The sequence below is a fragment of the Alternaria atra genome, assembly GCF_907166805.1.
Source record: "Alternaria atra isolate CS162 genome assembly, contig: 35, whole genome shotgun sequence".
NCBI lineage: Eukaryota > Fungi > Ascomycota > Dothideomycetes > Pleosporales > Pleosporaceae > Alternaria > Alternaria atra.
In genome coordinates this window covers 96,545-124,451 of record NW_025091334.1, presented here as the reverse complement: position 1 = coordinate 124,451, position 27,907 = coordinate 96,545, and the positions used below count along the sequence as shown (strand labels likewise).

General features: G+C 49.9%; 4 protein-coding genes across 4 annotated transcripts; all 4 read left to right on the top strand.

Moving 5' to 3' along the window:
• Nucleotides 1-170: 170 nt before the first annotated feature.
• On the top strand, nucleotides 171-12,516 carry ALTATR162_LOCUS10956 (uncharacterized protein; the record flags this gene model as incomplete). Its single annotated transcript, XM_043318596.1, has 6 exons — nucleotides 171-508; nucleotides 572-885; nucleotides 951-1,386; nucleotides 1,445-1,650; nucleotides 1,723-9,543; nucleotides 9,602-12,516. The coding sequence occupies 6 exons, from the start codon at nucleotides 171-173 to the stop codon at nucleotides 12,514-12,516; spliced, it is 12,030 nt and encodes a 4,009-aa protein (XP_043174531.1).
• Nucleotides 12,517-15,780: 3,264 nt separating this feature from the next.
• Nucleotides 15,781-17,040, top strand: ALTATR162_LOCUS10955 (uncharacterized protein; the record flags this gene model as incomplete). Its single annotated transcript, XM_043318595.1, has 1 exon — nucleotides 15,781-17,040. One exon carries the CDS (start codon nucleotides 15,781-15,783, stop codon nucleotides 17,038-17,040), a length of 1,260 nt encoding a protein of 419 aa, XP_043174530.1.
• A 3,474-nt stretch (nucleotides 17,041-20,514) lies between these two features.
• On the top strand, nucleotides 20,515-21,012 carry ALTATR162_LOCUS10954 (uncharacterized protein; the record flags this gene model as incomplete). Its single annotated transcript, XM_043318594.1, has 1 exon — nucleotides 20,515-21,012. The coding sequence occupies one exon, from the start codon at nucleotides 20,515-20,517 to the stop codon at nucleotides 21,010-21,012; it is 498 nt and encodes a 165-aa protein (XP_043174529.1).
• A 1,159-nt stretch (nucleotides 21,013-22,171) lies between these two features.
• Nucleotides 22,172-24,076, top strand: ALTATR162_LOCUS10953 (uncharacterized protein; the record flags this gene model as incomplete). The annotated part of the gene is made up of 1 exon (XM_043318593.1): nucleotides 22,172-24,076. The coding sequence occupies one exon, from the start codon at nucleotides 22,172-22,174 to the stop codon at nucleotides 24,074-24,076; it is 1,905 nt and encodes a 634-aa protein (XP_043174528.1).
• Nucleotides 24,077-27,907: the final 3,831 nt, after the last annotated feature.

The window sequence follows — 27,907 nt, the reverse complement described above, 5'->3', positions numbered from 1 at the left end:
ATCTTCTCCAGCAGCCAGCCTACCAGCGGCGGCTATGGGGCATCAGCTGCAGTTGATGGTTGGTACGAAAATTTATCAACTAAATAAAAGTTTCGATGGGGTTCGAAACTGAACTGGTTGACCCTTTACCCGGTTTTCTTCAACATCCTCCGGCGGAACAGTGTTTCAACATGCACAGCCCTAACAGAACCGAACAACGGGAAGAACCAATTGCGATTATTGGGATCGCGTGTCGTTTTCCTGGGGGAGCCAACACGCCATCGAAGCTTCGAGATTTGATCCACTCGCCTCATGATCTCTCGAGGACTGTCCCCACAACCCGATTTGATACAAAGAGTTTTTTCCACTCGGAATCATCTCACCATGGAACGACCAATGCCGATAAAGCGTACTTCCTCGACGATGACGTTAGCCATTTCGATGCTCCTTTCTTCAATGTCCAGGCAACTGAGGCTGATGCCATTGACCCTCAACAGCGGCTGTTGATGGAAGTCGTCTATGAGTCCCTGTACGAACCCCCTATTTGTACACAACCCCACATGGAATGACAAGAATCTAATGGTTGCAACAGGTGCAATGCCGGCCAAAGAGTCGAGGACATGAAAGGCTCAAACACTGCTGTTTATGTTGGGTTAATGTGCGATGATTGGGCTCAGATCACAGGTCGGGACTGGGATATGATCCCTACCTACCAAGCGACTGGCACTAGCCGCGCCATATTATCGAACCGTGTCTCTTACTTTTTTGACTGGCATGGACCGAGCATGACCATTGATACAGCCTGTTCATCGTCTCTAGTTGCCGTACACCAAGCCGTGGCGGCTCTGCGAAGCGGCGAAAGCCCAATGGCGGTAGTGGCGGGTACAAATCTCATCCTTTCTCCTGGTAAGCAAGGATCGGCCCTCTCCGGGCTTTTTGATTATAGGTGCCTGATGGTAACCGACAAACAGGAATGTGGATTGCCGAGAGTAACTTACGGATGCTGTCGCCAACGGGTACGAGCAAAATGTGGGATGCTGCAGCAGATGGTTACGCCCGTGGTGAAGGTGTTGCTGCAGTCATAATGAAACCATTAACTGCCGCCATAAGAGATGGCGACAATATTGACTGCATCATTCGTGCCACAGGCATCAATCAAGACGGACGAACGAGCGGCATTACAGTGCCCAGCAACCTAGCCCAGACACAGCTGATCATCGACACATATGCTCGCGCTGGAATGGACATCAATGACACCAAAGACCGTCCACAGTTTTTCCATGCGCACGGGACAGGGACACGTGCTGGTGATCCTCAAGAAGCTGAAGCCATCTCTCGTGCCTTCTTCCAAGGTGAATGTACTGCCAAGGCTCCCCTATATGTCGGGTCAATAAAAACCGTGATTGGGTAAGTTATGTGACTTCGGGTCGCTTGTTCATAGCTGATAAGGAACCCTTCATTCTAGGCATACTGAAGGTACGGCCGGTCTTGCTAGTCTCGTGAGTACTGCGTTAGCCATGAAGTCTGGTTTCATTCCCCCGAATCTGCATTACAATACACTGAGCCCTTCCGTTGCACCATTCTGTACGCATCTCCGCGTACCGACTGAGACTATTCCATGGCCAGAGACTACACCAGGACAGCCCCGGCGTGCAAGTATTAACAGTTTTGGTATGTCGCATAGCCTAATCATTTTATGCCTCCCTACATTCACTATGGACAACTGCTGACTATGATTTCAAGGGTTTGGTGGCACTAATGCCCATGCCATTATCGAACATTACCCTACACTCGGATCTGTGAACCCTGTGTCTACCATGCAGGCCGTTTTCAGTCCAATCAATATCTCAGCAGCTTCGGCATCTGCTCTGCGCCAGTCAATGCTGGATGTCCAAGCCTACCTTGTGGACCACGAAGACACCAACATCCATGATTTGGCTCATACGCTGAATGCCCGTCGGTCGACTCTCGCATTTCGGAAAACTCTCACATGCGAGAGGGTCGAGGATGTGGTGGCTACTATCGAGGAGCTGCTCAATGGTGAAGGAAGTGCCGTATTGGATACGCGCTATCCGAACGTTCCAACGCCAAAAGTTCTGGGAGTCTTTACGGGTCAAGGCGCACAATGGCCGTCAATGGGTGCCGCACTGATTCAAAAGTCGCCTTTCGTGGCTGCTCGTTTGGCCGAGCTGGATACGGCATTGTCTTCCCTTCCGCCAACAGATCGACCAGACTGGACCTTGAGCCAACAGCTTGCAGCACCACAGAGCTCCTCGAGGCTTTCGGAAGCGGCCATCGCTCAGCCGCTTTGTACAGCTGTTCAAATAGTTCTGATCGACCTGTTAAAGACAGCAGGTATTCCATTTTGTGCGGTGGTGGGTCACTCTTCTGGAGAAATTGGTGCAGCATATGCAGCAGGGTTTCTTAGCAGTGGCGATGCACTACGGATCGCATATTATCGCGGATTTTATGCGAAGCAAGCCCAGTCTCCCTCGGGAGCCAAAGGTGCAATGATGGCTGTTGGGACGACATATGAAGATGCCACTGACTTTTGCTCTTTGGATGAATTCGAAGGCCGCATACAGGTGGCGGCTCAGAACTCTCCCACTAGCGTCACGCTTTCTGGTGACGAAGACGTTATCGACGAAGCTCTTCGCGTTTTTCAGGACGAAGGCAAATTTGCGCGCAAACTACAGGTTGATACAGCTTATCATTCTCGCCATATGTTTGCTTGTGCGGAACAGTACCGCGATGCCTTGACAAGATGCGATTTACGTATTCGACCTGGGAACGACATTGTTTGGCTCTCAAGTGTGCTCCCCGGACACCCCATGACTGCACTCCTTCTTGAGGATCTCGGCCCCAATTATTGGGTTGACAACATGACAAACTCCGTACAGTTCGCGCCAGCTGTCATGACAGCTACTGAAGATCTCGGGCCCTTTGACGTTGTGATAGAAATTGGTCCTCACCCAGCACTCAAAGCTCCATGCCTCGATAGCATTAGGTTAAAGGCTGACCAAGACCCTCCATACACAGGCTTACTGAGGCGCTTCAAGGATGATGTGAGCGAAGTCAAAAAAGGCATGGGATTTGTTTGGACGCACCTAGGGCCAAAGTCGGTAGCATTCGATCGTCTGGAGAGCGTTTTGCGTGGTTCCTCGACTCCACCAAAACTACTGCCTGATCTCCCTGCTTACCCTTTCGATCATACCCGGTCGTATGGTGCGCTTACTCGATATTCAGGTGGACACCTCGTTTCTCTCGAAGCTCCGAACCCTTTGCTCGGACGCAGGCTTGTTGAATCTGAGACAACCGACCAGATTTCATGGCGCAATATCCTTTCTTCAAGCGAGATCAGTTGGTTACAAGGCCATGCTTTACAGGGTCAGATTGTATTTCCAGCAATGGGTTACGTAGCCATGGCTACAGAGGCGATTGCAGCCATTGCCGGCCCTAATCGCCAGCTCGGACTCCTTGGCCTGCGGAATCTTGTCATTGGTCGCGCTCTTGCGTTCGAAGACGACCGAAGCAAGATGGAGACTAGAGTAGTGGTCACGATCGATAGCCTGACAGATGAGGAGTTCCGGGGTACTTTGACCTGTTATTCCGGACTGCCGCATAGTAGCACAACACCACTTGCACGAAATTTCAATACCCAGATTTCTGCTACTTTCCACCAATCACACTCGGACACTTTACCAGCCGTCCGCACGGACGAATTCAACCTTCACGAAATTGAGACGTCGCAATTCTATGATCATTTTACTCGGCTAGGCTACAACTATAGCGCTCCGTTCACTGGTGTTACGAGTATCAAACGCAGAAGTGGGTATGCCACTGGTAGTATTGAAGATGTCTCGGGCAAGGACTGGGAGGACCAACTTCTCATTCATCCAGGATGGCTAGACTGCGCACTGCAAACGTGCTTTGCCGCCCATTCCTATCCTCATGATAACCGCATGTGGAGTATGCATGTCCCAGTTGCCATTCGGTCCATTACCATTAACCCATACTTCACAACTCATGGAGCTGGTGGAAGGCAGAAGAAATTCGAGTATCAAAGTGTCGTTACGGAGTCGCCTTCCGCTCCTCTAGTTGCCGATATTGATGTGTTTGCGGGGCACAGATTCGACGAGCCATTCGTCCAAATCGAGTGTGTGGAAGTCAAGCCATTTGCCCAGAGCTCCGCGGCAGACGATGCCACCCTGTTCACGGGCTTTGACTACCGCCTTGCATCGCCCGACGTAGCCGCCGTCGTAGCCGGCGAAGACTTTTACAACACAGAGCGACTCAAGAAGTTACAAGTGTTCGAGCGAGTGGGATACTTCTACATCCGGGAGATGCACGAAACCTTGACACAAGCGGAAAAGGACAATGCCTTGCCACATTACAAGCATTTCTTAGGATATGCCGAGCGAATGGTGTCCGACGTGCGCAAGGGCGTGTTACTGAATGTACCATCAGAGGCATACAAGGACTCTCGTACTTACATTCAGTCACTAATAGCCCAATATCCAGGAGATGTCGACTTCGAATTGCTGGAGGCCGCTGGCGAGAACGTTGTAAGCTGTATACGTCAATCAAGCAGTGTTCTCCAATACTTCCTGGCAGACAATCTGCTGGATCGGTTCTACGAACAGTCTGTGGCGCTCACATACAACAACACATTGATAGGACGTATAGTCGCTCAGATTGCTCATCGTCATTCAAATCTGCGCATATTCGAGGTTGGCGCTGGGACAGGAGGGGCCACTGGTTGTATTCTTCCGGCATTAGGAGATGCGTTCTCAACATACACATATACTGACATTTCTGCGGGGTTCTTCAACCGTGTCCAAGATCGGTTCCAGGGTTATCTGAATCGTATGAAATTCGCCACGTACGACGTGGACAGAACGCCAGCTGAACAAGGCTTCGAGGAACATACATATGACGTTGTTGTTGCGTCCAACGTGCTCCATGCCACAGCCTATATGGATAATACGATGGCCAACGTCCGCCGCTTGCTGCGGCCTGGCGGCTATCTTATCGCGCTGGAGGCGATCACCAACTACTCTCTTGCCACGCATGCCATCTTTGGTACACTGCCAGGCTGGTGGGCCGGTGCGGAGGTAGAGAGCTGGCGGCGCGACGGGCCAGCCCTGACCATCGATCAGTGGACTGCTTTAACACGCAGACACGGTTTCAGCGGGGTGGATACGCACGCTCCCATATCAAGTGCCTTGCAGGCATTCACTGTCCTCGTCTTTCAAGCAGTCGATCCCATTGTGCATAGTCTACGGAACCCTCTTGCTGTTGAATTGACTCCATCGGCACAAGAACTTGTTGTTGTAGGTGGACTCACTCTCGCGGTTTCGGAACTCCTAGGAGAAGTCACAGAACTTGCTGGTACCCATTTTTCTAGAGTTATCCACCGGATATCCCTGGAGGAACTCAATACGCTTGGTTTGGCCCAAGAGTCTACGGTCCTCTGTCTCACGGAACTCGATGACGAATTTCTCAAACATCGGAACGCCGCGAAATTTGAAGCATTGAAGGTTCTCTGGCGAAAGGGACGCAATGTACTATGGGTGACACGAGGTGCAAGAGCAGAACAGCCCCACTCTGCAATGATGCTGGGACTATGCCGCTCCATTCGTCATGAATACCCTCACTTGAACCTGCAAATTCTCGACTTTGACATCATGCCATCTGCCAAATCTACCGTAGAAGTCCTTCTTCAGCTCGAAGTCACGTCGCAGCTAAAGGCAGAAGGCTACGAGGATGTTCTTTGGACCTTCGAGCCAGAGATACATGTCGTGGAAGACCAGGCTTGGATTCCTCGCTTGTACCCTAATTCTCCTGCCAATAAAAGATACAACACCTCCCGACGATTAGTGCGACACGATGTCAATCTCGAAAACACTGCCGTCGAGTTGGTAGCCAAGACGAACAAGAATGTGTTTAACATCCAGATCGTGTCGCCATTGAAACGTCCCGTTCTAGCTCTTGAATCGACGATACGTGTCAAGATTCAGTATTCGATGTTGCAAGCCATCAAAGTCTCAGAGGGATTCCTTTATCTGTGCGCAGCAATGAACGTTCAAACAGATGAGCACGTCATCGTACTTACAAACGAAAGAGTAACCTCGATCATGGAAATACCGACATCGTGGGTCAAGGCCGTGTCAAATGCGCCAGACAGCATGATCGTGAGTACGATGGCACGTCACATGATTGCACAAAGCATTCTCTCCAATAACGCCACAGAGGACGGGACCATTCTCGTGCACAATGCAAGTGAGATACTTCGTAAATCAATCAGTAAGAATGCGGCGGACCGTGGCATTCAAGTCACATTTACTACGGGCAGAAAACCGCTAGCGAAAGCTAGTTGGAATGCTCCCGAGATATACTTGCATGAGAGGCTTCCTCAGCGTAAAGTTGAGAATATCGTACCGCATGACACGATGGTCTTTCTTGACATGTCTCCAGCCGACAATCCCTTGAGTGACTTGCTACGGAAATCTCTTCCTCCACGAAGCATGGCATACACCGCATCCGACTTTATTCGAGCTCACGCCGACACTTCACGGCTAACGGATGATGCGGCTGCCAGGCATATCTTCGAAGTGGCATACCGAACAGTGGCACGTCTAAGCCCTCGTATGTCCGCTCAGGATTGTCTTCCCATTGTTTCGTTGACACAAGTGGGGACTTTCAAGCAAGGTAATGAGGAACTCACCATTGTGGACTGGAAATGCCCGTCACATATCACAGCGAGTGTGCAGCCTATTGATGCTGGAGCTATCTTCCGCGATGACGGAACTTACTGGTTGCTTGGAATGACAGGGGATATGGGAGTTTCCATTTGCCATTGGATGGTTCACCACGGCGCGCGACACGTTGTTTTGAGCAGCCGGAACCCCAAGGTCCATCCAAGAAGCTTTGAGTCGCTTGAAGCCTTTGGTGCTAATATCCGGATCATGAGTGTGGACATTAGCAATCGCAAACTTTTGCGCGAATGCCACAACAAGCTCCAGGCAGATATGCCACCGATCATCGGAGTGGCCAATGGAGCGATGGTTCTCGAGGATAATCTGTTCGAGGAAGTTGAATATGATTCTATCGAGCGCGCCATGCTTCCAAAAGTTGAGGGAAGTATATATCTGGATGAGCTCTTCTACTCGACCCCGTTGGACTTTTTCATTTTCTTCACTTCGGTGGCCACTGTCGTGGGAACAAGCGGCCAATCAACGTACGTTACGGCCAATGCTTTCATGTCGGCCCTTGCAAAGCAGAGAAGAGATATACGTGGCGTGGTCGGTTCTGATATTGCGATTGGAGCGGTTCAGGGTGTGGGGTATCTCATGAAGGACACAAGCCTCGGCAGAGATTATTTCACTCGCCGCGGTTATCGCAACCTTTCTGAACAGGATGTCCAGCTACTCTTGGCAGAAGCAATTCTGGCTGGGAAACCTGGTCATCAAGGAAGTTCACAGGTCGTAAGCGGCATCCAGCCGTTCCGCGAGGCATACAAAAATCTTACAGCCAACGTGCACTTCCAGCACATGCGCCTACACGACGGGGACCAGAGTCATGGAGGTCAGGGCGATGGAGGAGGTAGTGCGGCCAGTCCTCGTGCTCGTCTTGCTTCCGTTAAATCACAGACAGAAGCTTTGGCTCTTGTGCAAGACGCGTTTCTAGTTCGACTGAAATCAATCTTGATGATGCCGAAGACTGAAATAATCGACCCACAGACATCGTTGGTGCAGCTTGGGGCTGATTCCATAATGGCGGTCGACATTCGAGCTTGGTTCCTCAAAGAGTTGGACGTTGACATTCCAGTGCTCAAAATCCTCGGACCGGGTGCAACGGTCGCTGATCTGGTGGCTGAATCTGTGATCAAATTGTCATTAGACATTGATCCCATCAAAACTGAAGACAGAAAGGACCAAATTGTTGCTAACCCCGAGTTATTAGCGGATTTGCGAGCACATTCTGATATCGATCAAGCGGACTCCTCAACTTCAGAGACGGGGGATACAGGATCATCTGATAGGAGTACTTCAAGCTCACCCTCATTCAACACAACAGTGGATACGCCTCTCAAATCTTCGACGGAGCTTGTGGATGCAGGGCTTGAGCTACATCAGAGGGAAGATGAAAGGAACTCTCATCGAACGACAATTCTAACCTCATGCTCGGAGCGGACTGAGCCAATGACACTGGGTCAAAAGCGATTCTGGGTCCTTGATCGGTACGTCCAGGACCTTACAGCTTTCAACATCACGTACTTTGCCAAGCTCCAAGGACATGTCCGCGTGAACGAATTGGCTCGAGCAGTTGAAAGCGTTGCTCAAAGACACGAATCACTCCGCACTCGCTATTTCTGGTCGGAGGACACAGATAAGACGCCCATGCAAGGTATCCTGTCCAAACCGTTGCTTCAGATCGAGCTATCCACTATTCATCACAGCAAACAAGCTCATCAGGCGTTTGAGGATATGCAGAACTATAGATGGAATTTTGACGATTGGATACCACTCCGTATGCAACTTCTCACATTGTCGCCGACCGAGCATTTCTGGATTGTCGGTACCCACCATATTTCCATGGACGCATTCAGCTTCAGTGTACTCATGTTGGACATACACAAAGCCTACAAGACAACAGGCCAACACTTGCCACCGCTTGCGGACGAGTCTCAGATCCACGCTCAGGGTGCCCAACAACGTCGTGCCCTGAAGAGCGGCAAGCTGCGTCCTGCATTGGACTTTTATCGAAGATCTCTCTCTGGCATCGACTTCACCAAGCCTATCGAACTGTTTCCCTTCGCGACAACGTCACATCGATCTCCAATTGCTGAGTATGCGACGCATGTCGCAAAGGTCCGTCTAGATGCATCTACTACAGCGAAGCTCAAGGAAGTAGCCCGCCAGCAGCGAGCGACCAACTTCCACGCATATCTAGCAGCCCTTCAAACCTTAGTATTCCGCTTACTCGACGAGGACTCCACCGATCAAATTGTCATTGGACTTTCAGACGCTAACCGTCTGGAAAGGTCGTCTATGAAAAGCGTTGGGAACTTGTTGAACCTTCTTCCTGTTACTTTTGAACGGTCTAGAGATCGGACATTTGCGCAAGCAGTGCAGGATACCAGAGATCGCGCCCACGCCGCACTTAAGTACTCTGCTCTGCCGTTCGATGTGCTTCTCGATGAGCTCAGCATCCCTAGGTCGGCCGCCTGGAGCCCTATATTCCAGATCTATATGGACTATCGCCTTGTGGTCAAGGAGCATGCCGCGAAGACATGGCTCGACTGCAAGATAGAAGAAGAGACTTGGCGAACAGCCCGACATGGCTACGACGTCCTTGTTGAGATTACAGAAAGTTCGGAAGGTGCTACGATGGCGGTCCATGTGCAGAAAGCCTTGTATTCCGAAAAGGGAGCTGAGCTACTCTGTCGTAGTTACGCCAACATTCTGAAGCAAGTTGTGGACAAAGGTTCCCATTTTAACACAAGTCGCATGGAAAAGTGGAATGCGCAAGATGTCCACACTGCTCTGGCTATTGGTAAAGGTAGAGGACATTACAAGCCCCCACTAGGTTACGCGCAACTAATGATACCTTTCCGCAGGTCCCAAGATGCCACTAGAATGGCCTACGACAGTCACTGGTAAAGTTGACGAGATTATCGTTAGCAATGGGAACGACATCGCTCTCAAAGATGCTCACGGACAGGCCCTCACGTACCGAGCTATGGACAAGCGTATCGAGGTAATCGCCGCGTCGCTTGAAAGCCACCTGTCCAGATCTGGTGGCAAACAAACCGTTGTCGGCGTCTTCCTGCAACCTTCCGTTGACGCTGTCTGCTCTATTCTGGCAATTTGGCGTCTTGGATCAATCTACGTGCCACTTGATCTCATCAGCGGTAGTACTCGCTTGCAATCGATTGTTCAAGCAACTAAGCCCGATGTCATTCTGACAGACATACTGACAAGCAGAAGGATCGCAGAGATTGACACGACTGGCCAAGTTCCAACTGTCAATTTGTCAGAAGACTTGCGAGCCGCAAATGCCTGTGCACGACCGAAGAGGCCTATCCTGCATTCGGAATCTACTGCATACATCGTATTCACCAGCGGATCTACAGGAGAGCCTAAGGGTATCGTCATTCCGCACTCAGGGGTGCGAGCTTATCTGGAAGGATTGCATCGCACGTGGGACTTTCCGAACAAAGCCAACGTCGTTCTACAGCAGTCTGCACTAAGTTTTGATGCTTCTTTGTTTCAAACATTTGCGGCACTCTGCTCCGGTGGAAGCTTGATCATCGTTCCCGCTGAAACCCGTGGAGATCCGGTGGGAATCACAAACTTGATGATCGAGCACGGAGTGACCCTGACTCACGCCACGCCTTCAGAATATGACATGTGGTTTCGCTTCGCCGGCCAAGGGCTGCGGCAATGCAAGACATGGAAGGCGGCCTGGTGTGGCGGCGAACCTTCGCCACCCTCAATTCTCGATGACTTCCGAGGGCTTATTGAAAGCATTCCTGAATTTCATCTAATCTCTACTTATGGTGCCACCGAGACATCAATTGCTGGCGTCGAAGGTGAAGCAGACATACGCGATCCTGCAGTTCAGGTTCCGGTACCTGGCCGTCCGTTACCCAACTATGGATGCTACGTCGTTGACACAGACCTGAAGCCTCAGCCAATTGGTGTGGTGGGTGAGATCGTGTTCTCCGGCTTTGGAGTGGCAGGGACCACTTACCTTCACCGCCCAGACCTCACCCAGCGAGTTTTCTTGAATAACGATCTTAACACACCCCATGAGAATGGTTGGAGCAGATTGTACCGTACGGGTGATCGAGGGCGGCTTGACGATCACGGTAAAATCACATGCTATGGCAGGATCGATGGTGACACTCAAGTCAAATTGCGAGGCTTTAGGATCGAGCTGACGGAAATCGAACGCGTCATGATGCAGGAAGCAGCTGGATTACTAAGGAATGCCATTGTCACTCTTCGTGGAGATGATGTGCGGGGGAAGTTTATCGTCGCCCATGTTCTCTTCGAAAGCACCGATCACGGGACAGGTGATACGCTAACCAAGCTCATCGACAGCCTCATGGCAAAGTTGCGTCGTCGATTGCCTCCATATATGCGTCCGACAACAATCATTGCGGTCGACAGCATACCACTTGGGTCAACGGGGAAGACAGATCGCAAAAAGGTTCAAAACCTACCACTTTCAGGTCTGGAATCTACGCAGGCTGCTCAGATAGGCGATTTGAGTCAAACCGAGCAGCGTCTCCTCTGTTTGTGGCAATCATTACTCCCTCCTTGGGGATTTGCAGAGGAGATCAATCGGGGTACAGACTTCTTCCTCTCCGGTGGCAATTCATTACTGCTAGTGAAGCTCCAAGACCTTATAAGGAAGGAGTTCAACGACGCACCTCGATTGAGTCTACTAATGAACTCACCCGAGCTGGGCCCCATGGCATCACTGCTGGACGTTCACGTGGATAAGGTCGACTGGAACGCGGAGATCGAAGTACAGCTTGGAGGTGAACCGAAGTTGCCAAGAGTAATACAAGACATCGGCAACAGATTGATAATTGCGCTTACTGGAAGCACTGGATTTTTGGGTCAACGTATTCTCCAACAGCTTGTGTCAGACCCTCAAGTCAAGAAGATCATCTGTCTTGTTCGTATTGTTGACGACCGCGACCTGCAGAACCTTTTCCCTTTTAGTAGTCATAAGGTTCAGATTGAAGAGGCTGACTTGCCATCTTTACCACCGGACGACATTCTGTCCGAGGCAGACTGCATCCTGCATTGCGCCGCAGACCGGAACTTCTGGGATGGCTACCATGCTCTTCGACCCATCAACGTTGACGCTGCAAAGGCGCTGGCCCACGTCAGCGTCCGTACCGGTGCGGCCTTGCATGTCTTGAGCTCAGGTGCCGTGGCGGCATATGAAGACGAGGATGATGCTCACTCGCCGCGTCCTTCCTCTAGGGATGGCTACATTTCAACGAAATGGGTCACGGAAAGATACCTGAAACGTGTCGCGCGCCAGACTGCAGTGCCCATCACTGCTCACCGACCAACACAAGCTCTCTGCAGTGAAGGAGAAATCAATACGCAGTGTGAGGCTAGTGTTGCAGACGATATGATCTTCATCTCCAAGCAGCTAGGTTACCGACCAGACTTCACCAACCTGAGCGGCACAATCGACATCGCACACCTTCGTGATGTCGCAGCCGCCATAGCGCGGTCGATCACTTCGAGGGATTACTCGCCCACAGTTGCCATGACTGTGATAGATTACCCAGGCTCAGAGCGAATATCTATCGAGGGCCTGGCTTTCCTTTTCAATGCGCTGTTACAGCATAGCGAGAATTGGTCTGTCGCAGAGTTACCTAAGAAATCTGTTTTATTTTGGGTTGGTGATGCAAAGCGTGCTGGGAAATTCGAGTGGTTCTTCACCGCGCAAGACGTAACGATGCAGGATAAACATGGAAATCGGGTGGTTACAAAACGTTGATCAAGATATAACGTTACATACGACTGTACGACGCTAAAATGCGGCTTCTCCGAGGGGTTATACGCCCGTTTCTCCGCCTCTAGTGTTGTGGCGACTGATGTTTATTATACAGCGTTTGCACTTACGACAAGGCTCTTAGTGTGGTGTTTCAAGGTTATTAAACGGCGTTAGGCACAATCGCTGGACAAATATACTATACAAGAATGGGAACATGTATCAGATTGAAATATTGTAGCGAGCTGAATGCGTGTGCGGTGGGTGCCATTAAAGTAGATGCTTATTCAGACTAGCAGTAGACACAATCTAGACTACAAGGAGAGCTACGTAGGACCATTCTTACTTATAAGGACGTGCTCGCTTGCTGCATATTAGAGTTTGCACTCGCTAATGTTGAAGTAAAGGATTGCTGTGAGTAGCTACCCGCAGGAGACGCTGCGTATTACTCGATGTGGAAAGACGGCAGAAGATCAGCCCCCTTGTGGCGGGTTACGAGAAAGCGATGAGTTGGATAACTCAGATGTGATGGGGTATCAGCGCTTCGGCAGGTTTTAGTCAGCCACAATCCGAATCACCCGCGCACTGAATCCAAAGCCATGGTGTCAATCGGTGACTTAGACTTCCGCAGCAATTGAACTTGCCCGTCCGTGTTTCAGGGGATCCATTCCTGCGGATCTGACCGGGCCAATTTCACCACAGCTAGGTCGCTTTATGGAAGGAGGTTGCCTCTAAAAAAGATTTGTAATGTGTACTATTCCAATGACATGACTCATGAGTGAGGGATTTCAGTTACTTGGTTAATCTTATTGCTTGATTTTCCGTAGCTCTAAGACTAACAGTAACAGCGCAAGTAGAGATATAGTAGAAAGCTATAATAGAGCGAGTGTAGAGAGAATGTCTGCAAAAAAGCGGAAGGCGTACCTCCTGTCTCCGCGCGAGCAAGAAAATTTTGATAGGCACCTCCATTGTGATGGGCTGAAGCCCAGTTGTTGAATCCTCAATGATATCTCGGTCACGTGCGCGAGGCGCACTGTCCACAGATTCCGGGTGCCCCCCTGAGCACCCGGATTCTGTGCAAGCGAGCTTGGCGGAAGGTTATCTCGAGCCGCCGCCCCCTGAACGACCTTCAGAACCCTAGCCACCTGTAGTTCTCTTCTCTATCGAATACAACTCCAGTATACCTGTGCGATAGCTCCCTGAGCGTAGCCCCTTACACCTAGAGAGAGAAGCGAAGCGAAGGCGTACTAGGCCGTAGTGGCCCGTAGAACGTCTAGTAGTTTGCGCCTTTGTAGTAAGATGTAAGCCCAGGGTACCTTGCATGGTCACGTGGACTATCCAGCGACCAATCAGCCCACTACTCTATGTATATAAGCTTAGATCACAGACCTCTCGGTGATGAGGACAATACACACAATACATACCATCTACTTACATAAGACGTAGCCTTTCACTCCCTAGCTATAAACCTCGTAGTAAGTAGTAGTGTAACACGGGACGGCAGAGGCGGAGCGAGGAGGACGATTATGGTCCCAACATGTTTGCTTCTCTCGCTCGCGCCTTGGCCTCTGAACCTGCTCATAACCAGCGCCCTGCGCGTTAGGAGATGGGCAAGAATTGTTCTCACGACCTCCCTACCTAGTGTAGTAATACAGAGCTTTCCCCCACTATTCTCTTGTAGTGTGAAGCAAATACTATTGCCTATAACTACCCCTCACAAGTAGCTAAGGAGAGACTATGTCCTTACAAAGAGAACTGTAGACTGCTAGGGTGCTAAGGGTCATTCGGAGAGCGGCTCGGAATATCCTCTAGCCAAGGTTTAGGGGTTTAGCCTAAGCGTTGTTCAGACGCGTACAGTCGCATACCGGGCGCTTACGTACGTAACCGAGATATCATCGAAGATTCACTAACTGGGCTCCAGCCTATCACAAAAGCTGTCCCTTACACTTTTCTAAACTTATTTTATCTATATCTTAAGAACGATACTAGCTAGAGAGAAACGGACTGCACCGTTGGATTCGCAATACATATTCCTACAATAGATCCTATCGCAACTTCTCTTTCTACAGCTGCTTACTTGTGTGTGCTTCTTTCTTCTACTCTTTTCTTAATAACTTGTGTAAGCAAGGGGTCATGGTAGTATATGGTCTTATGTATGAGTGTATTGTTGTGTGATATACAGGTGTGTGTGTCTAAGCTCTGAAATAGTCGGACGCATTAGTCATGCCTGCAGAGCAGTCATGTGATGTGGTCCTAGGCTTACAACTTGGTCGTCGTACGTTACAGCGCTAAGCGAGGCGCAGTGTTGAAATCGCGCGGCGTTTCTCGTCGATTTGGTGTGGCTGGTATCTTGCCGCAGTGGCTGTGCGCGGTGCAGCCACGTAAGGAACACCAAAAGTCGGCCTATACCTTCACACCCAGACATCTCCACAACGAAAGCAGCTAGGAAGAAACCGAGTAGACCGTTGAAATCACACGGTCATTTTGCACAGAGAAATCTACTTAAATATCTTGTACCTCGTCAGACAGCTAACCCCCAGTGACTGGAATCCCACTACTAGAATCCCACTCCTCGTTTTACATCGCTGCTTATCGCGCTGACCTAACGAAGTGGAATCTAAGTCAGATGCTAGACGTCCTCTCGGGTTGGGCATCCTCTCGGGTAAGATCCCGATAGCAGTCGGATACTGCGACCGTAGTCGTTCCGCAGGAACTTGCTAGCGGGCTAGCATCCGTTAATCGTATTTGGAAATTATATCCACCAAAGTTCGTGCTAAGAAGAGGGGTAGCGACGAGAAGGGTCTATACGTTCAGTCACCGTGACCTCTGCCTGCATTTCATGCACAGTCAATGAAACTACTCTAGGGTAATACGACGCTATCCATTAACGTGACGCCGTTAAGCTCTAACCCTGCTTTCTAGAAAGTTAGATTAATCACGATAGTAGTTCTCGCGTTAACGGAAGAATAATCAGAGTGCGTGGCGCTTCACGGTCATCTGCAGCCGAATTACGTTCTTATATCTTATTGGCTATCGCTCCTTTAGTGCGAATGAAAGCCATAATCACATAGTAACTTAGTTATTTGTCTTACTTAAGAAGAGTGATAAGATAACAGTATTAGAAGAGAGTATAATAATGCTTGTGACATCCTTAAACTCTATCTTCTCGAGTATACTCTTACAACACACAAGTAACGATCTTTAACTACTCTTCGCACACCACTACTATACACCGAATACGACTCTACATTGTAACACACATCTTATACAATGGTTGGGTCACTCCTAAGTTACTTTGGCTTCGGCGGCTCAGCTGCCGCCCAGGCCCTACTAGAGAACCAACCTGTACGGGCGCTACCTAGTAACTGGTATACATCTGAAGAGATGTACCAGCTTGAGCGACGCGCGATCTTTACCCGAAGATGGCTCATTCTTACCCACAAGTCAAGACTCGCGAACCCTGGCGACTTCCTTCGCTACAATGTCGCTAACTACGACATCGTGGTTTCTGCAGATCGATCCAACGAGATTTACGCATTTCACAACGTATGCAGACACCGCGCATACCCTGTCGTTGAGAAGGACGGAGGCAACGCAAAGATCTTCTCCTGTAAGTACCACGGCTGGTCATACGGCCTAAACGGCAAGCTCGCGAAGGCGCCGGGCTACCAAGAGCTCCAAAACTTCGAGAAGGCTAAGAACGGTCTCTTCCCGATTCACACCCGCATCGACCGTAACGGCTTCATCTGGATCAACATGGATGCAAAAAAGGAGCCTGAGGTATCATGGGAGTCACAGTTTAACCACGTCGATAAACAAACACGATTTAATCAGTTCAACTTCGACGACTACGAGTTCGACCACACATGGAACCTCGAAGGTCCACTCAACTGGAAGATCCTTGCTGACAACTTTAACGAATGCTACCACTGCAAGAGCACACATCCTGATCTCACAACGGGCTGGCTCGACCTCGAGAGCTACGACGTCTACTGCTCAGCCGATCACATCCAGCACGATATCAAGTCTCCTGAAGGTCGCAAGGAGCTTGGTCAGGAGATCTGCTCCACATACTGCTTCCCTAACGCGTCCTTCACCGTCACAAAACACTTCTTGTTCATGCAGAAGTTTATGCCTAAGTCGCCTACTGAGTCAGTCATGTACTACGAGGTATGGCGCAATAAGCACTCTAGCCAAGAAGACTTCCTTTTTATTAGCGACACCTACAAGCGTGTTATGGGTGAGGACAAAGTCCTGTGCGAGCGTGCCCAGGAGAACCTCAAAGCAGGCATCTTTATTAATGGCGAGCTTCACCCACGCATGGAGAAGGGACCTCTCTTTTTCCAGAAGCGATGCCGCGAAATCGTCATAGAGCACGGTATGAAGGAGAAGAAGGCCGGTCAGAAGATCTGGCCTGCGAAGCAGCAACTCGAATCTACGGGCACCTCAGTTATCAGCAAAGAGATGGAGGAATTCTGCGACGGTCTTGCCTGTGGCAATGACAACGAGAAGGGCGATTTCGCTTGGTAAGCGACGACGCGAGGGTTAGGGTTAGGGTTAAATGTAGAGACAATAGACTCGATTTGATTTTGGTACTTTCTAAAAAAGAGATACTCTAGATACCGCCGTAGGGAGATACCTTTCGTTTCTTGTTGAATCTACAGAAAGAAACTCGTCAGGAGTGCCGGGGAACAGTTTCTATACATTGGTTCGGGGGGATATCCTGCCGAGTGTCTGCTGTGCCACAAAGATAAGCGCTGGGGCTTGTCTTAGGTGCCTAACATCAAGAGAGTGAACAGTAATGGTCTTGCGGATTTCCTGGGAGTCCAAGCGTTTTAAACGACAGGGGTATTGTGATTGGCTGGAGCCTAGTTGGTGAATCCTCAATGATATCTCGGTCACGTGCGCGAGGCGCACTGTCCACAGATTCCGGGTGCCCCCCTGAGCACCCGGATTCTGTGCAAGCGAGCTTGGCGGAAGGTTATCTCGAGCCGCCGCCCCCTGAACGACCTTCAGAACCCTAGCCACCTGTAGTTCTCTTCTCTATCGAATACAACTCCAGTATACCTGTGCGATAGCTCCCTGAGCGTAGCCCCTAACACCCTAGGATAGAGAATTACTAGAACACTCTACTACATTATGTTCTTACAGGTAGGTAGGGTTTAACGCTGAGATAGGTTTAAAGTAGATCTAATAGTTTAAGAGCGGGACGTGGGTTCAAAGCGGATCTAATGGGTTTAATGCCAGGACGTGGGTTCAAAGTGGATCTAATGGGTTTAATGCCGGGACGTGGGTTCGTAATCAAGGGGTTGACGCGTCCGTGCTTCTGTCAGAACGCAGCCCTGCACCACTACGCTATATACCCAAAAGGTACGTATTATTAGTAGACTACTGGTTATCGTGCAGGATAGTATATATCATCAGCTAGGCCTGACGACAGCAACGTCCTCAACAGACCTATCGCGAAGGCAGACTAAGTCTTGCTGTAGACTTAATTCAGAAAAAAAGCGTTTCTATACCAACTCGCACTGCGACACTGTATACCGTCCCTCGCTGCACCTTTTTGGTAGGTATAGCCAAGTCGCGTGAGGCTTGCTCGTGACACAAAGTGACCGACCTGCGTAATCAAGCCGAAGTCAATCCGAATTATCCTAGTTACCAGTACTTTGCGAAAACCTAGAGTTGTAATCCCGAGATCTTAAGCCTAACTCCAGACTTTAGTTCCGTCTGCTTACTGCAGGTTAGTATATAAACTTGCACTACACGAGCCGGACTGCCTGTGAGGAGTAGTTGGGCAGGCACTGAGATATCGGTATAGGCTTGTATTGAGACGAATCCTTGAGGAGCTATCAAGCCTCTCAGAGGGATGATATATACCTACGTCACGTGATTGTGGCTGGTGTGAGCCGACGGTGCCCCGAAGGGTTCCCGGTGGCTCACCAGTCTGTGGCTGGAATCCTGTGGTGATAGAGCATCGTGACACTGCCTTTACATTGTACAGTTCGTACCTGTAATAACTTTCATCGTCTAAATAACCCAGTTCTTCCGCCCCCGCAAAAAACGAGATATGGCCCTTCCTAGTTCGTACCTCTAATCTGCTGTGGAATATATCATCTAGCTAACTAGCTTCTTGATGAGCTCTCACCCCCTAGAAGATGGGCTTTAGGGTGGTCCACTCCAGATACCGATGCTTGGCAGGCATTGTACTCTCCGGATGCGACCTATACCGACCTCGCGTACCTTCTCAAGTCGAAGGGAAAGGCTGAGATTCTTGCGCATTTCCAGATGTGTCACCACGCCTTACAGGACTTCAGTGTTACAGTTGAACGGACTTGGCCACCTCGTGAACTAGGCGATGGTCGACTCGAGTATTCTTTTCGCACCTGGAATACTGGCATATTCGCGAACGATTTTCCTAACGTTAAGGCAAATGGACGACCATTTGCCTTCCCTGGAGCGGTAGATATAACTGTGAGCGCAGATGGATTGATTCAGAACGTTGATGAATTCTACGGCACTAAGTGGGATACGTTAGCTGGACATGAATTCTATTCCCAGGATTAGAATTCTGATGGTGTGGTAGATTATCTAGGGGAACGGTAGTTCTAAAGGGCTATTAGACTTAGAGATAACGCGGGAAGTAGAAAAGCGCGGGGAATGTCTGAACCTAGTTCAGACAACGAACACTTCAACCACGACACACATCAATACATACTGCCTATTGCATCGAGCACCCGTTTCGGTGGAGAATCACTAGAATACTCCACTACAGTATTAATTTTCTACTTAGCTTGCCAGCGCGTTGCATTATAGAGATGTTGTATTGCTTCTTACTTCTAGTAATAGCTGCGCTACTAAAACAATACGAATTTTGGACATATGACCATGTATTCGTCACCGGGTCCCACATGAAATTGAAGTTGATGGGATCATTTCGACCAGAAGTAGCTCGGCCAGGAATTACAAACGGCACAGATCGGGGAATGTTAGGGCCGATACGGAAATTGTCCGCTGCACCAGTGATAATTTTCCTTCCTGAGCAAAGACAAAGGACAATCCGTACAAGTTGAGGATATTGTTCTGCCACAGACTGCCTACCCAGGCTTGCAACGCTGCCGAGAACGTCAGCATGGCCGGTGGCTGTGGAAATGCAACATTCGGGTTATTGTAGCCTAGATAGAAGAGTTGTTGGGGGGCTGTTGTTGTTGCCGGAGTTGGACAGTTGAACAACGGACTTCCACAGTTCGCATATCGCATACCATCAACGAACAGCGGGAGATGTCTTCAGGGGCGCGTGGGAAGACCGGCACGCGAGCGTTCATGGCAATTGGAGTGCTCTTAGACGACGAACAACACTCGTTCATGCACGACCTTGAATCATTCTTCTAGGTCCTTTTCTGGGTGTGTATTCACTATGATGGGCCTGGCAAAGACATTAGATCAACTGAGTTCGAATGTTAGAATTATGAGAGCAGTGGAAAACTAGCGTAGCTCAAAAAAGGCCTGATTTCTGACGAGAGTGATTTTCTGAAGACTGTTGAGGCTAGATTTACGACTTACTACAAACCCCTCGCTCCTTACGTCAATAGATTACAGAGGAAGGTATTTCCCGAAGGTGGGAGATGGAGGGTTCCAGATCCAATCCTGTACTTGGAGATGAAGGAGATACTTCGGGCAGCACGGGATGACTCGAAGGAGTTAGAGGGATAAGGAGATATATCATTCGGTATGCTTGAGATATAAACCCGTGAACACAACCAGTTACTACCTAAATCTATGTGGCGGTGGAAATGCATACCTCACCCGCGTCTGCAGCGACATCCGCTGGACGTCAACAGCCCACCTCAGCATGGGGGCCAGCTAACGACATGCTGGCACCCGAGCGCTGTGCTCGTCGCCAGGCTGAGCGGCTGCCAGGCTGCCAGACCACGACCTCCCCTACAGTACACCGTCCGTAAGACACCGCAGCCACTCTAGTCTCGGCCTCCCCCGCAACGACCGCGAATGGCGCGCCAGCTGCGCCGTGAAGACTACACGGTGGGATGGGTATGCGCGCTGCCTGTCGAGCTGGCGGCGGCGCAGGAGATGCTCGACGAAGAGCACCCCGACCTCGAGCGCGACGCGGCCGACAACGACGAAAACCTGTACGCGCTGGGCTCCATCGGCGGCCACAACGTCGCCGTAGTGTGTCTGCCCGCCGGCCGGATCGGCAACAACCCAGCGGCCGCGGTGGCGACGCAGATGCGAGCGACGTTCAAGAAGATCCGGTTCGGGCCGATGGTGGGCAGTAGCGGCGGCGTGCCGAGCCCTGAGGCAGACGTCCGGCTGGGGGACGTGGTGGTCAGCCAGCCGCAGGGAAAGCACGGTGGAGTAGTGAAGTACGACTTGGGAAAGGCCACGGCGAGCGGGTTCGAGCGGACAGGAGCGCTCAACTCGCCACCACAAGTACTGCTGGCAGCAGTCGCAAAAGCGCGGGCGAACGAGCTGGCCCTTGACAGCTAAGCGCGGTGCAGGCGAAGCGTGCGGGCTGAACGACAAACAGCCAACGACAGCAAGCGACGACAGCCATCAACAGGCCGCCCCCTCCCCCGCCCCAACGCTGCATACAGCCCCCATCGCTAGCATGCCACCGCCTGCTTTCTCAGCCTCGCGACGTGCCTCCCGATGCACCTCACGCGCGATGGTGCTTGACGTTGCCTACACCACCTCGCGCCATCTAGTCCGCCATCTAGTCCGCCACCCAGAATAACACTATGCGACGGCTCCTTGACTTCCGCTCGAAGGGGAGCAACGCAAATGTATATCTCCTAGACCACGTTTCATTTCACACGGTCTGACACGCAGGCAGGCTCCTGCAGAACTGTCCTCAGCATCCTCAGGGTCAGCAGAGCCGGCTGCCACGGCTGCGTAGGGCATACAAGTAGTGTGCGGAGGCACCAACCTAGTCATCGAGCATGCCTCTTCGCTGCTTAATTGCGCATTCAGTAGCTAACACGAGTCTAGCATCGTCGCGGTCCACGGCCTGAACAGGCACTGTGAGAAGACGTGGACGGCGGGCAACGGCATCGACAGTCCGATCCATGACATTAAGTTGTGAGAAGTGCTAGAAGAAAACTGAGGAGGCTATTGTAGCAGAAAAGCGCTGCGGATTTATCACCAAGATCTGCCAAAAGCGAGGGATCGCCAGCAACGTACTCAACGCGTATCTACACGCAGTCCAGGCGCCCATCGTGGGGCCGCGCGAGTTGCAACCAGAATTGTGCCTCGCCTTCCCGTGACAGGAATACGACAATCACGCGGTCTAGGATAGAATGCCTGGGTACAGGCACGGCGCTCATGGAGCGAAGCGAGCCGTGCCAGTATGCAATTACGTGCGAAACTAAAACGGCCGAGTACACAGCGCCGAACGACAATTTTAGCTTGCTAAGGCGGGGCACGATCGAAATTCAGGAGTCTTCGCCAGCCACGGACCAAGTACACGAGCTACCTCGTAATCACAAATTAAGAGAGGACCGTCATGCGTTGCGCATCTGTTACAAGTATGCAAACGATCGCTGTTGCTTCCACCTTACTCGTCTTTCGTTTATCGGCTAAGACCACATGATAGTCGTTCGCGACACAGTTATTTCACTCAACCACATTCTTTAGTCTGCATTCAGTCATGCAGACCTACATTTGTTACATGCATTTCGCATTTTCTTTGTTATTAACATCTGTACCTCAGACCTCTGCCGCGCAAGATGACCTTCGTTCCGAGCGCGCGACCTCCCCACAACTGCAAAATATACATGCCGAGGATTTAGGAAGCCTTACCAAACGCCAGAGTAACGGGACCGAGAATTCGCCTGTCTTCTTCAGAGACAACAACGTCTGGCATCGAGATTCGAATAGGCGGGAGGTACAAATGTCAACAACAGGAACGGAAGATAGCCCCTTCAGCAACATAACGTACCCTTCACCAGACAATGAATTTGTCGTCGTATTCCAATATACGCCCGCCCAGGATCATATCGTGTACGAAGTCGAGTCGAGCCCTTACGACCAGCTGCAACCCCGCTTGCATCAATTCCAGTACCTGAAGCCTGGTGACAATGTAACCATTGATCGGCCTCGAATGTTCGATTTGACGAACAAACGCGAGGTTGCCACGGACAAAACGTTATTCGAGAACCCATACCAGATCTACTCACTGGATGGTGGATGGAACACAGAAGGCACCGAATTTCGCTTCATTTACAATCAACGGGGACATCAGGTTGTGCGTATAGTTGGCATGAATACCAACGGAGATGTGCGCGCCCTAGTCGAGGAGAAAAGCGATACCTTTGTTGATTATTCACAAAAGCTCTACTACAAGGAGCTCAAGAGTTCGAACTCAAGCGAATTGATCTGGGCCAGTGAACGCGACGGTTGGAATCATCTCTATCTGTACGACATGGAAAGCGGGAAAGTGAAAAACCAGATCACGGAAGGAGAATGGGTTGTGCGCTCCGTAGACTACGTCGACGAGACGAAACGACAAATCTGGATCAAGGTTCTCGGTGCTGTGTCCGGCCAGGATCCCTACTACGCCCACCTAGCGCGAGTAAATTTCGATGGTTCAGACTTCAAGATCTTGACCGAAGGCGATGGCGACCATTCCTGGTATTTCAACGACGACAGATCGACCTTTACAGATACATGGTCTCGCATTGATATGGCCGAGAAGACCGTCACGCGTGACGCCGAGACTGGAAACAAGACCGCTGATGTTCACGAAGGCAATCTTGACTCTCTTCTCTGGCCCATACCCGAGCGCTTCGCAGCCCCAGGCAGAGACAACTCTACCCTGATCTACGGCCTTGTTTTCCGCCCTTACCAGATGGACAACAGCACGAAGTACCCCGTTATCGAGAAGATCTACGCTGGACCACATGACTTCTTTGTACCAAAAGCATACATAAGCCACGACGAGGCCCACCGGATTGCGAACCAGGGTTTTGTTGTTGTCCTCATCGACGGCATGGGCACTAACTGGCGCTCCAAGGCTTTCCATGACGTCTGCCACAAGAATCTCAAGGACGCAGGATTCCCCGATCGTATTGCATGGATGAAGGCGGCGGCTTCAACCCGCCCTTGGATGGATATCAGCCGCGTTGGAGTATATGGAGGTTCCGCTGGCGGTCAAAATGCCATGAGTGCTCTTCTTTTCCATAACGATTTTTACAGCGTCGCTGCTGCAGATTGTGGATGTCATGATAACCGCATGGACAAGTTGTGGTGGAACGAGGCATGGATGGGGTACCCCGTCGACCAGAGCTACGAAGATAGCTCCAATGTTGTGAATGCGGGAAAGCTAGAAGGCAGTCTGCTACTTACTGTTGGCGAGCTGGACACGAATGTCGATCCGGCAAGCACAATGCAGGTTGTCAACGCGCTCACTCAAGCAGACAAAGACTTCGACTTGGTGGTTATCCCGGGAGGCGAGCATGGAGTCGCAACCACGAATGCATATGCGTTGCGAAGGACCAGGGATTTCTTGTACCGGAAGTTGAAGGGGACAGAGCCACCGAAGTCTTGGTTCTAGAGTGAATTTGGATTCCTATACATAGATGTACTACAATGTGATGCAAGATTCTGCGCTCGCTGCTGAGCGGCCGCCAATAAACATCGCGAACGGAGGCGTAAGTAGCTACGTGCCGCTCCATTATCCTATCTTCGATTTGTCTACAGTTCGCGTGAAGCCATGGCATGCATTGACTGTTTTTGGCGCGTTGTGTAGGCAGATTACCACAGATCTGGACTTCCGAATGGTAGATACGAGGTACAGGGGCTATGAAGACGTTGATTGCGCGTGAATGGAGGCATAATCTAGCAGCGTAGCAAGATTCGCAGTGCAGCGACGAGTTTTCTAGCTTCTAGCTCGGTAGGAGAACATAGAATCTAAAAAGGAGTAATCGCTACCTATGTTCTTGTATGCTTCCAGATTGATAGAGCTAATAATTGCGTCTACGTTTTAAGGAATAAAATTTAAGGCGGGACGTTAGAGAGAATATTACCCGACTGTTGCAGGATCTGCAGGTCCGTCGCGTAGAGATACATCCTATAGTAGTAAGACTCCGCTTAATTCTAGACACCCTTGCTCTTTAGCTTTATATAGCGTTAATTCTTCTTTAATTAGGCAGGTCTCTTATATTTATTGTAGTACGATAAGGTATCGAGCAAAGTTAGGAGGCAGGTGTTCGACCCGCAATCGGATAGAGGATGTAAGGCAGACTTTACGCGCAGAAGAGCGAACTGGTTAAGTAGAAGCTTGTATTCGGAGTAGAGAAAATAGCAGACGCAGAGCCTAGAAGAGGCAGAGCGTACGCGTACTTATATAGCCTAGAGAGAGAAGCGAAGCGAAGGCGTACTAGACCGTAGAAGGTCTAGTAGTTTAGGCCTTCGAAGGTCTAGTAGTTTGCGCCTTCGTAGTAAGACGTAGCCTTTTACTCCTTAGCTCTAAACCTCGTAGTAAGTAGTAGCTAAGGAGAGGCTATGTCCTTACACGTACCAAGCGGCCTATCTTTGCGCTAGTCACTTATAAATTACTCCTTATCCTAAACAGCGAAGTTAGTATTACTTGCGGTATTAAGCTGCCTAGCGAGACTTACTAGTATATTAGAGTTGTTGTTATTGTTAAATGCGTCTTTGTTTACGCTAGAAATTACAGCATAGCCGACGAGATTAATTGTTTAAGCGCTATAACGCAGCTGTTGGTGACTTAGCGAAAACCCGTACTTGCTACTAAGCCTAGCGATAGCCGCGTTATTGTTGTACGCGTTGTTGAGCATAAAGTAGTCCAGCTTCGGCGCTGTTATCCCAAACTCTAACAGCGTCTTTTTAACGCAATTAGCTATCCTATTGCCTGTGTAAGCACCTGCAAGCTGCGGTAGGTTGATAGCAACGTCCTTAAGGATGCCGCTAGCTAATACAAAGTGAGCGACTATACTAAAAAAGCCCGCACTTTAACAGATGCTTAAAGTTGCAAACGTAGAGGCAGCTACGGCGTTGTAGACGTCTTACGCAAGCGTTTTATAGTACGTAATGCGTTGTTTTAACCTTATGTTACCCTAGGTTGTTATTAATCTATTTAAGGCCCTTAGCAAGATTTACATTAGTTTTAACAGTTAGACAACAAAAGGCAGTAAATACAGCTTCCTAGGCGTTGTTGCGCACTACGTTAATAGCGCTAGTGTAAGGCAGACTTTACGCGCAGAAGAGCGAACTAGTTGAGTAGAAGCTTGTATTCGGAGTAGAGAAAATAGCAGACGCAGAGCCTAGAAGAGGCAGAGCGTACGCGTACTTATATAGCCTAGAGAGAGAAGCGAAGCGAAGGCGTACTAGACCGTAGAAGGTCTAGTAGTTTAGGCCTTCGAAGGTCTAGTAGTTTAGGCCTTCGAAGGTCTAGTAGTTTGCGCCTTCGTAGTAAGACGTAGCCTTTTACTCCTTAGCTCTAAACCTCGTAGTAAGTAGTAGCTGAGGAGAGGCTATGTCCTTACAGCTAGTAACCTTATAGACTTCTCTATCGCGCTGCCCTAACTAACAGGCACGCATACTAGCGAGAAGATTGCAGGGGTTGTTAGCAAAACTTTGCAGCAGTTTAACATTAACTCGCGTACTATTAGCTACATTATACCTAATAATGCTACTAATAACGACACTGCTGTCCTTAGTATCGCGCAGCAGATAGGCTTAAACGCTACCTATTGTTGCCTCTGCTACAGTGCTTATACTCTTAACTTAATTAGTTAAGCTTTACTTTAGGGTAGTAATAAAGATGCGTACGATAATAATAGCAGCGAGCTTACTGTTAAGAGCGAGTTGTTACGCAACTAGCGCGAGGATAGGCCGCTTAGCGTACTTCTTAGCGTAATTAACTACATTAAAACACTGCAGCAGCTTAAGCTTTTTAAAACGTTCTAGCGCCTAGCTAACGCTAAGCTGCCTACTAATTAGCGCGAAGTGCTTGTACCTGTTAAGCTAGTTGTTACGCGCTAGAACTTGTATTATTCCGCCTTTAAGCGCGCTGTTAAGCTGCAGCCCGCTGTTAACGCTTATGCCTATTATTATATATGTTGCGTGCGAGATAAGGATACATATGCGATTAGCCGTGGCAACAAGCTACCTAAGGCTGCGGTCTAGATGCGGTCTAGCAGCCTTACAGCTACTAACTAAGCAGTTGTTACTAAGTATATTGACGTCTTGAAGCCGCTAAAGTCAGCAACAAAGCGCCTAGATGGACGTGGTAAAGACGCTGAGGGTCGCGTTAGAGGCAGTTATTACGGCGCTATCGCTGAGGTTATCCTAGTCTTTGAGTATATACGTACTTACTACGAGCAACGCGTAGAAGCTTATGAGGCTATTAACTATAACGCGCATGACGAAGCGCCTAAAGACTATCTTGCGATTAACCTCCGCGCTGCCTAGGCGAAGGCTAGTGATTACTACAATAAGCTTAACCTCTTACCCGCGTACTACGCTACAACTCTACTCTATCTACGCTACAAAACGTACTGCGAGGTTGCCTGGGCGGACAAACCTGAGTGGCTAGAAGCTAACAACTGCGCGTTTTAGGAACTTTGGGCAGAGTACAACACCTCACCGCGTGCCGTAAGGCGCCTAAAGGTTATCTCTAACGAGATTAACGACTCAATTGATGCACTCCTAGACCTAGATAGCGCTATCGCTGCTACCGACGGCTAGATAGATGAGTACGAGAGGTGGAAGGCGGCGAACCGAAGGCTAGTAAGGGTAGCTACGCTGCGGTTCACCCTATTAAATACTAGGTAGGCTTACGTGATCGCTACCCTAACCTTTCGCAGATGGCTATTGACGTGCTCTCTATCCCAGCTTTAAGCTGCGAGTGTGAGCGCATGTTCAGCGAGCTTGGCGATCTCCTTAAGCCTCAGAGACAGCAGATCTCGCCTCAGTTATTAGCCGCTATACAGTGCGTACGGCGGTAGCATAGGGCAAGCTTTGATCACGGCGATAGCGCTGCCACAGCGACTGTAACTAACGCTAATATAGACGCTATATGTCGATTGTGCGATTGGGATCACGAGAACGAGTACTTAGTATAGGCAGTTGATTTGTATAACACCAAGCCAATCAAGCTTCCAATTAAGCCTCAAGCTGAAAACTGCAAACAAACCAATCAATCAAGCCTCACAACAGATGTTCAAGCCTCAAGTCAAGCCGGAAGCTGAGACTTGATTGATTTGATTGTTGACAAGCCTAGTGGGTAATCACCGCCGAAGTCTCCTCGTACCGACTGAGAGTGAAGACCCAATCTATTGGCGTCATCTCAAACGCAGCAATGACATGGCTGTTCACTTTCGCAGTACCGTACATGTACAACACCGATTCTGGTAACTTA